Genomic DNA, 10,692 nt, shown 5'->3' with positions numbered 1-10,692 from the left:
ATTAAGTAAAGATCATGTTCCATGAAGATATTTAGTACATTTCTTACTATAAATATATCAAAACTTAATTTTCAGTTAGTAACATGCATTGCCAAGAACTTCATTTGCACAACTTTAAAGATAATTTTCTCAATGTTTTGAATTTTTTTTCAGATTCCAGATGTTTTTTTAGTATTTTATAAGTAGCTTATTTATTCAGCTTTAAGATGATGTATAAATGGGTTTGACTACTTTTGGATCACATGGATTTCACGCGGGCCAAATGTGGGCCGGATCTGGGCCAGAATTGCTTGCTGTCTGGGATTCAGGTAATTTGATGAGAAATGTTGGAGATCCTATATAAAAAATTCTGGGATTCCAGCTAATTTCATTGGAACATGAGGACAGAAATCTTCATTTGACTGCGTTTGATGTCTGAGATGCTACTGAGATCTGATGTGTGACTTTCCTATGACTAAATCTGATCAGACCCTGTGGGAGGAAAGTTCTGCTCTAAATCCAGGCCACTTCGCTCACGTCACTTTCTGTCAGAGGCGACAGAACAGGTTTCAGTCCTCACCACATACTGACACATCCGCTCGACACACAAACAAACAAACAGCCCGAGTTTGCTTGAGACCACATATATGTTTTCAGCAGATAGTGTAGAAGTACAAAAATGACTAAAGTTCCAGAGATGAAACAATGCATGTGTGTCAAGTTCTTCCAAATAAAACTTGCAGACACACTTCACGCTATGACATCATTGCTTTGTTTCTCTCTACCGGATGTAAAAGATTTGGGCATAGAGGACAGAGCATCCGGAAATGCCATTAGTCAGTGTGATATATATGACTGTAAGGCAGCAAAAGTGCAAGACTTCATGACACTGAATGTGCAGGAAAGGCTCCACCGAAGACATGCTCCACATGAGTCAAAACTGACTTTCCCAATCCACGCTCCTGATCTCGCTATCAGTGATTCGTCACTGCACACTGTTCCAAAGAGCAAAGAGTCTCTGCTTCTGATACAGCTATGATTTCTCTCTGATACCACTGATATCTTGTCCTGTTTCATCTGAAAAATGAGTGGTGAATGTAGAATGAGCTGTAAGTGACACTTCTCGTCAAGTGATTCTTCATAATGCTGACTGTTTGTAGTTGGTTTTTCTTTTCTAGTTAGTTAGGGTTGTGTTGTGGTTAGTTAAGAAATGTTTGCATCCTTTTAAAAAAAATAGTATTTTTCTCTGGCGCCTTCTTTTTTAACGCCTCCAGGTAGCTGTTTCTGGAAACCCTAGAAGAACTGTTTGACAAATTCACATGACTCAAACAAGAATGAAATCGGACATGGGCCATCTCATAAATGTTGTTTCAAAGTGTTAAAATGCCTATACATCAGGCTGGACCAGTCTTGTGCAGTCTTTCTCCCATTGGGCTAATATAATTGAACCGTATTAGTACTAGATGACTACCATCTTTGCTCAAGTTCACTCTGCAGTCAACTTAGTAGGAAAATAGAGGAAAATAAATAAAACATTATTTGAGCTTGTTTTTCAATAATACATTTATAAAATGACCCATATTAAATCTGCCAGCTATCAGATCTGGCCCATCTCCAGCATCTCCAGTTTCTCTGGAAATTGTTACAAGGCAGGAGAAGATCTGCATGACTAAAGACGTTGAGAAAGAGCCCAACCGCACATCTACTGTAACCACGTCCAGTAGTCTTCCTGTCAGAAGGGCCACGCTTCTCATCAGGCGCACACTTTGAGGAGGATTTCACTCTTTTTCGGCACAGTTACTGAGACTCATGACACATAATAAACAGTGCATGCACACGTAACATGATGATTTAAGAGATGTTTCACTGGATGTTTAGGTGGAGCCAGTGAATGTTAGATGTCGAGACCAAGAGAAGATGAGCCAGCTGGATTGAAACACCAGAGATTCTGCTTCCAAACAAATCTGCTCCAGCAGACGTCCTTGTCCTGCTATGACCCGCTTCAGAAATTAAAAACAGCTGAAAAATGTTGATGCATATTTGAACAGATCTGCAGCTGAGTCTCAGTGGTTCTCTTCTGCCATCTGTTGATGGATGTGGACAAGTGAAGCATTGGCTTGGTATTTTCAGCTCAGGAAACCTGCTGCATCTTTGACTGTCTTCTCAACAGGACCGGGACCTGCACTCTTAAAAATAAACCCAGCTAAAACTTTTTAATGTTCTGGGAATGTTTTCAGCGGCATGTTCTATTTTAGTTCCCAGAATGTTCTGCTAAAAGTTAGGATAACATTCTCCAAAAACATTCTAAAAATGTCTATTGATAACATTGTTACAACATTATTCTCTAACATTCTAATAAAGCTTCCCATCACACTAGACGTGGACTGACATTGCTCAGAAGTCAAATGTTGGTTGAAAGTGAAAACCCAACTTCTGTTTGGTGTCAAACTCTAGCGTAAATAACTCCAGAAACAGTATTACCAACTTCACTTATTATAAACAAGATTTATTTCTGTCATAAATGTAAAAAAGTTCTTATTGAGATTAACAGAGGTGTGAATAATAGTTTAGTTTGATGTCACCATTATGGTGATCAGTACTTAGGCAGTATGACTCTTTCATTTACGGTTCATTTAACTGCTGTAATTATGTTTGTTACAGCAAAAACAGTGAGAGATAAATATCATCAGATGAAGTTGGTTACTTGCTGATGTTACAAATGTTCAATTTGCAAAGCATTCTGGGTGCCATGTATGAGTTTTGTATGATGTACCCAGAATGCATTGCAGCATGAAGCACGTCACCATTGTTGAGATTCATACACTGAATCTTGATGTTTGTGTGACAAAGAAAGTTTTTTTTTTTCTTTAAACCCTTGAAATTATCTGCTTTAAATTCAGCTGGGTCTCAGGCTGTTGACCCATTGAGTCACTTTCATAAATATTATGCAGCTGACACCTTTCATTAGATTGGGTGACCAAATCACATAGGTAATGAAATATTAATCATCAGCCAGCAACCAGCGTTATCTAACCTAATGTTCTCCTGTTGTTTTTGCCTGAACAAAGATTAGAGCAGTTAAAGAATGACTGTGATGAACCAAGTGTCAAATTGCACAACTAAAGCCAACACTTATCACCATTATGGTGACCTTAAAGCAAACTATTACTTTTAAACAGACATCCAAGTCTAACTCTGCTTAAATCTTAATTAGGATGTTAGGGGATAATGTTCTAATAATGTTATTAATAAACATATTTAGAATGTTTTTAGAGAACGTTATCCTATCTTTTGAGAGAACATTCTGGGAACAAAAATAAAACTACCCGCTAAAAACATTGTTAGAACAATCCATAGTAATGTTCTTAGAACATTTTTACAACAACAAAACAAAATTCTAGCTGGGTTAAGGTTCCTAAAGAACTTTGAAGGTGAAGATCATTTTAATCCTCTAAAGAACCCCTTTCCACTGTGAAGAAGCTTTTGTGGAACCGTAAAAGGTTTCCATGGATGGTAAAGGTTCTTTTGTGGAACCACTGATGCCAAAAAAAAAAAAAAAGTATTTTTAAGAGTGTGCTCCAGATCTTTTAACCACTAGACCATCACTGTTTGTTTCACAGTGTTCAGTGATGAATCTTCAGTGTTTTCTCAGTGCAGACTCTCCAAAGCCTGTTCACAGCTGGTTTCAGTGAGAAGAACGTGCTGATGTTTAACATGCATGATCAGCCCAGCATCCCTCTGTTGTTAGGTCTGGGTAAAGGTTCTCTGATCATGGTCTTTAGTGGAACAGAAGCTGATACTTGGAAAGAAACGAGCGGCTCATTTTTCTTTCTTTCTCATGCCACTCGTTGCTCTCTCTCTTTCACTCTTTCTTTCTGAGTAATGGGAAGGAATTAGAAGAGAGAACGGCTGGTTGCATTTAAAGGCAGAAAGTTTCTGGAAACTTCCACCAAGATGCTAGAAAAGTGCTGAATCAGAAGCGCAGGCTCCACCGCCCCCGTCTCTCACTCTCAGTCTCTCGTTCTCTCACTCATGCTCAAAGCTTCCCACAGAACAACAGCAAACACTGTGACAGCCACAACACACAGATCCAAGAGATAGCTATCTCTCTGTCTATCTATCTATGTACCTATCTATCTATCTATCTATCTATCTATATGAATATCTGTCTATCTATCTACAAACCTGATTCCAAAAAAGTTGGGACACTGTACAAATTGTGAATAAAAACAATGCAATGATGTGGAAGTTTCACATTTCTATATTTTATTCCAAATACTACATAGATGACATATCAAATGTTTAAACTGAGAAAATTGATAATTTTAAGGGAAAAATAAGTGGATTTTAAATTTCATGGCATCAACACAAATCAAAACAGTTGGGACAAGGCCATGTTTACCACTGTGTGTCACCCCCTCTTCTTTTTATAACAGTCTGCAAACGTCTGGGGACTGAGGAGACAAGCGTCTCAAGTTTAGGAATAGGAATGTTGTCCCATTCTTGTCTAATACAGGCTTCTAGTTGCTCAGCTGTCTTAGGTCTTCTTTGTCACATCTTCCTCTTTATGATGACCCAAATGTTTTCTATGGGAAAGATCCGGACCGCAGGCTGGCCATTTCAGTACCCGGATCCTTCTTCTACACAGTCATGATGTTGTAATTGATGCAGTATGTGGTCTGGGATTGTCATGATGGAAAATGCAAGGTCTTCCCTGAAAGAGACGATGTCTGTATGGGAGCATATTTTGTTCTAGAACTTGGATATATCTTTCAGCATTGATGGAGCTCATCTTTTCAGATGTGTAAGCTGCCCATGCCACACACACTCATGCAACCCCATACCATCAGAGATGCAGGCTTCTGAACTGAGCAACGATAACAACTTGGGTTGTCCTTGTCCTTGTCCTCTTTAGTCCGAATCACATGGCGTCTCAGTTTTTCATAAAGAACTTCACATTTTGATTCATCAGACCAGAACAGTTTTCCACTTTACCACAGTCCATTTTAAATGAGCCTTGGCCCAGAGAAAACACCTGCGCTTCTGGATCATGTTTAGATATGGCTTCTTTTTTGACCTATAGAGTTTTAGCCAGCAACGGTGAATGGCACGGTGGATTGTGTTCACCGACAATGTTTTCTGGAAGTATTCCTGAGCCCATGCTGTGATTTCCATTACAGTAGCGTTTCTGTATGTGATGCAGTGCCGTCTAAGAGCTGAAGATCACGGGCATCCAGTATGGTTTTGACCCTTGACCCTTACACACAGAGATTGTTCCAGATTCTCTGAATCTTTGGATGATATTATGCACTGTAGATGATGATAACTTCAAACTATTTTTCCTCTGAGAAACTCCTTTCTGATATTGCGCCAGTATTTTTTGCCGCAGCATTGGGGGAATTGGTGATCCTCTGCCCATCTTGACTTCTGATTAGGTCAACTTATTAGGTCAATTGCCAATTTAATCTATCTGTCTGTCTGTCTGTCTGTCTGTTTATCTATCTATCTATCTATCTATCTATCTATCTATCTATCTATCTATCTATCTATCTATCTATCTTTAAATGACATGCATGGCTGTTGGAGGAAGTGACATCAGACTCAGAGTTCTTCTTCCTGTCATGCTCAGGTGTAGTGTGAGCAGCTGTGGAAGGAAACCACCAGGTGTATCAAATGCCATGTCACCAAGACTGCACAGTGTGCTAATGAGTGTACGAGAGCATCTAGTGTGTAGGCGTCTAGACCTTACACTCCTTCTATAGCCACATTCAGTCCAGGAGCCCTCAAACAGTTAACTCCTGCTCTCAAGGGACTTTCTGTTGGCACTTATGTTTGAGATTTCTGCACATGATAAGACACAGAAAGAAACATAATCTCGACGTAGATCATTGTCTTCCAAATGCTTGAGTGAACTGAAGCCCTGAGATCTAGTTGAAGAAAATCCTGCGAGATCGAGTAATGCTCACACATATTAAGACGTCTCATATTGTAATTCAAGGTTCGTATCGATATGTTTGTAAACGTGAAGTGGAAGTCCCTACGGTAGTGAAACCCTGCAAGTGTTTGTCCAGCACCTTCAAGCTGAAGTGTGCACTTTATACACACTAAGGCACTTTTCTCACTTCTCTTTTTGCTACATTCTTGTGACTGAGCTGACGTCAAAAGGAGAAACTCGTGTTAAATTGTTTCTTTTCTCCTGGTAAAGCATCTAGTATAATGACGCAAGTTTTACAGGACACCACAAATGGCATCTTGAAAAACATTTTTTTTTTTCAAAGTTGTAAATAAAAAATTAATATATCATGATCCCCTTTATATATTCCATTTAACTATATTTATTTCACTATTATTATTATTATTATTATTATTATTATTATTATTATTATTATTATTATCTGTATAGCTTGCGTCTAGTATGTGTATTCAGTATTGTGTCTTGTATTGTGAAGCATTTTTGTCAACATCAGTTTTTTTTGTGCTATATAAATAAAATGTGTTGATTGAGTACATTGTACAAGAGAATACTATTTGCATCTTTCTACATCAAACATTTGTGTTTAATTCGATGTGTTACCATGCCTTTGTAATTATTTGTGAAACATACTAGGGATTTTTTTTCAGTGTGCAAATATAACATCTCACCCAGAATGCATGTGTTTCTGACAGATATTAATAACTGAACGATCATCTTCAGCAGTTTCAGCAGTTTAGCAGTTGTGTCAATTCCAATGCAAATCAACTCGTCAGATTGATGCATGTGCACTTAGTTTCTTGTGCAAATTGTAGACAGGTGGATTTACTCTTTTGCATGAGCAGTTTGCTTAAATGAATTAGAAATTCACATTTGGTGTGAACAGGAAATGTATTATTTTATGGAGGAAAATTAGCCAAAGCTATTGAGAAACTCAGTTCTTTTGTAATACCAGTATCTGCCAGTGGGGGCGAATGGACCCTCACTCACCAGCCAAACAAGACCCCCCCTATCTGACCACACCTGTGGGTCACAGAGTAACATCAGCTTGACTCACAAATGTGGGCAGAATACATTAGCAGGGATTATCTACTCTCTATCTGAACGCGGAAAGAAAATCGAAAAGAAACTACACAGCCATTCGTTTGTGGGCGCCTGCAGGTTTTTTTGGAAACTTCCGTTGTGAATGCAGAAATGCGCTGAGTCAGGAAAAAACAACCGCTGCCCCCCCTCCAAAAAACCCGTTTGTTCCTGTGCTCGGTCTTATTCCAGCGCGCACCGCCACATCCTGCCTGTCCCCACACATCTCCTGCTTATCTGTGCTTCCCTCCATCTCTCTGTCTCTATCTGTGAAGCACACTGAGGCTGAACCGAGAGATGGAAGAGAGGAAGATACCCGTCGTTGAGCAAGACTCTTGTGACTCGCAAGAGAAGACTCTGACATTGCAATATTTTATTATTATGATTTACATTTAATCAATATGACATTACAGTATGCACTTTTATAAATAACAACAAATAATGTCACACCCCCACTCCTCGCCAGAAGCTGAACGCACAGCTGAACGTTTGATCGATTCAAGTGCACGTTGAACGCACTTAAAGGAGGAGTTCAGCCATACATTTAAACTTAACATTACAGTGAATGAGAACCAAACAGCTGATAAAAACATCACAATAATCCACAGCACTCCAGTCCATCAGTTCACATCTGGAGAAGACAAAAGATGAAACACATCCAAATATGAAAATATGAGTCCGTAATTCATAATAACACTTCTGCCAAAAGTGTTCTGGTCTGAATCAGGAGAGAAATCTGCACAGATCCAGCAGCGTTTAAACAGATCTAAACTAATACGTGTCTGGATGTTGATGTGAGAGACAACAGGAGAAGCACTTTTTCACCGGAGGAAGTGTTATTATGTATTATACACTGGAGAGCTGTGGATTACTGTGATGTTTTTATCAGCTGCCAAAATGAGCCTATGGTTTATAATCATACATATATATTCATCTTATAATAGATAAAATATGGATAACAAAAATTGTCTGAAACATGTTTTCTTAAATAAGAATAAGAATAAAAATAAAACATGATTACATGATTAAAAGAGAAATAGCATTTGATCTGTCGGTCAGAATTCAAATATATTTTATTCACCTGAGAAGTCAAAAAAATAAAAAAAAGCACAATTCTAATATTGCAAAGATTGATCAAACATGTAACATATACTCTATAAACTGGAATGAGAACCCGTGTGTGATTTTCTCACAGCAGTATGTCAGTAATTAGACCATGAAGGCCCCAAAGAAGTTCTCGTAGACTTCTCCATACACCAGCGAGCTGTTATTGACCTTCACGAACACACTGTCTCCTTCAAACAGCTGGAAGACGCCTCCCAGGTAGCTGTTGCCCCTCCACTGGGATTTACTGGGCACGCAGATGAACCTACAGAAGAGACACGATGAGCTTTACTCTTGCGGCTGTGGTCTGAGGAGATCTGTGTGTGCTGTGGAGTACCTGGAGCTCTGCATCAGCTCGATGGCCTTGGAGCTGTACCTCTCTGTCCACTGCATCACCTGGTGCTTGAAGAAGCTGCAGTTCTCCATGTGAGAGATCTTGGAGAAGATGTAATAGTAGCCGTCCTGCTGGACGTACAGGCTGTTGTTCTTGTACTGCAGACCCCTCATGAAGACGGGGAAGCTGTCGGCCCTCCAGTGCAGGACGCCGTTCCCACCGGACACGGGCGAGGCGACTACACACACACACACACGTCATGCAGGAACCACTTTTAAATCTACTTTTAGAAATATAATGGCTGATGCATATGAAGAAAAATACTCGGCTGTGTGTGGAAGGTGTTTACGTACTTTGCAGAAATGCTGCAGGTTTGCTCTCAGCTTTGGGAGGCTTTGCAGGCAAGACCTCATTAAAATCTGTTGAGAAAACAAGCCGAATGAACACTGAACACATTGTGAAGAGCAGCACTTCAGTGACGGTGTGTGTGTGTGTTTACCAACCATGAGAGCTTCTGGGAAACGAGGACTTATCTCCCTGCGGATAAATATTTACAGCAGCGTTAATACGATAGACAAACACACGTTCATGTACGCACTTGTGTAAAAAATATACTCACTTTACTATATTCCAGTATCTGGACATCTGATGTTGGCTAGAAAGAGAAAAGAAAGAAAATATTTGATGTTTTTCACATATTTTTCCTATAGCGTCTTGGGATTTCAGATGGGAATATATAAAGTAAATAGAGGCCTGTTCACAGCCGTTTGAACGAATGGCTTTTAATGCATTCAGACTGACGCAAATATTTGTGTGTCATCAGTGCATCTGATCTTCAAGTGTGCTAATCTCTTCTCAGTCGCACCGCTAAATAAAATCAGCCAATGCCGAAGGCAAGGCTGTTCAATACTGAAATGTTTGGAATCGAGTCTTGAATTGAGAATTGATTCCTATTGTTGTTTTCAACTCTTTTTTGATTCTTGTTTTTAAGATTGAAGGAACCTTTCCCCAGATGCACCACTGATCTGTGCTCAAGACATTTTCTTTCAGAATTATCATTGGCTGGAAGAAAAGTAAAAAAACAGCATTTTATTAGATGCGTGCAGCGCTTAAAATTGTGAACAACATAAGCCAGCTCTACTGTAATAAATAACCTCTCAATTTCTTTTTTTAACTAGTTCATTAGAAATATCTATCCGAAAGAACCTTTTCGTGGAAACGAATCAGTCTTCTTAACACTTTTAGCGAACATTTGTTGAATTAATGAGTGCTTTTTGATGGGACTGATTCCAATCTGTGGAAGAGAGTCTCGATTCCCAACGCCTCAGAATTCAATCTTTTTGGAATCAGAGTTTTATAAACATCGTAATGAATGAATGAACGGCTGTGTGGAAACATGCAAATGATGTTGAACATCCTGCGTGTCAGAAAAGGAACATCAAGTCCGTTTGTAACCACATACATTTGTAACGACGCATACTTCGCACACACAGATCACACATGTGCACTGAATTTGCTTTGCACTAATCAGTTGTTCCACGAGGTGGCAGCACTGGAAGAAAGCGAAACGCAAGAGACGGAAAACCAACAACAAAGAGACGCCTGTGTTCATGTGTGCTATCAAATGGATTTTACTTTGAAAAGCAATGCATTTGAGTGTTGCTAGTGTACGTGTATAAATTACTTAGTGCTTTACATAGTGGTTTATGTCCTGGAGTAGAGGGCTGTTCAATACCAACATTTTTGGGATCGAGTCCGATTCTGATTCCTGGTTCCCGATTCAGTGAGATTTGATTCCAAGAATTTATTTGTTGTTTTCAATTCTTTTATTAAAAGCCTCCCAGTCCTATAAGATCAGTAAGGATGTATGGAAAGTAATAGTCCTCCAGTTCATGCACTTAAGTCTTTTCCAGGACCGTAACACACTGTAATTAGTTTTGATGGAGGATATTACGCTCTTTACCAGAATGAACACCAACTGATTTCAGTACATGGAGCTGAAACCTGTATTTCCAATGCCCTTTACTGCGTGTTATGACTGTATAAGGTTGGTGTTTTTTTTTTTTTTGGGTTTTGAAAATGTCACAGTGGCTTATGTGTCTGACCTGGGTGTGAGTGTGCAAACCCTTATATATGTTTACAGGAAATCTACACAGTGATCCAAAACCATCAGCAATAATCTGTGGGGGTTGTGCAACCTAGCGGTTAGCAATCTGGGCTAGTT

General features: G+C 39.3%; 1 protein-coding gene across 1 annotated transcript in view; it reads right to left on the bottom strand.

The window, feature by feature from the left end:
* Positions 1–7,381: 7,381 nt before the first annotated feature.
* The window catches only part of LOC127949540 (tumor necrosis factor ligand superfamily member 14), a 5,193-nt gene continuing 1,882 nt past the window's right edge, over positions 7,382–10,692 (bottom strand). The window contains exons 2-6 of the mRNA XM_052546993.1: positions 9,088–9,123; positions 8,972–9,005; positions 8,822–8,887; positions 8,472–8,706; positions 7,382–8,399 (exon numbers count right to left, since the gene is read on the bottom strand). Of these exons, the coding sequence (XP_052402953.1) occupies positions 8,240–8,399; positions 8,472–8,706; positions 8,822–8,887; positions 8,972–9,005; positions 9,088–9,123 (531 nt within the window). The 3' untranslated portion in view covers positions 7,382–8,239. The remainder of the gene's footprint in view (positions 8,400–8,471; positions 8,707–8,821; positions 8,888–8,971; positions 9,006–9,087; positions 9,124–10,692) is intronic.

The sequence above is a fragment of the Carassius gibelio genome, chromosome B1 (assembly GCF_023724105.1).
Source record: "Carassius gibelio isolate Cgi1373 ecotype wild population from Czech Republic chromosome B1, carGib1.2-hapl.c, whole genome shotgun sequence".
Lineage (NCBI taxonomy): Eukaryota > Metazoa > Chordata > Actinopteri > Cypriniformes > Cyprinidae > Carassius > Carassius gibelio.
Note: the sequence above shows the minus strand (reverse complement) of the source record. Positions and strands in the feature narration are given on the sequence as shown.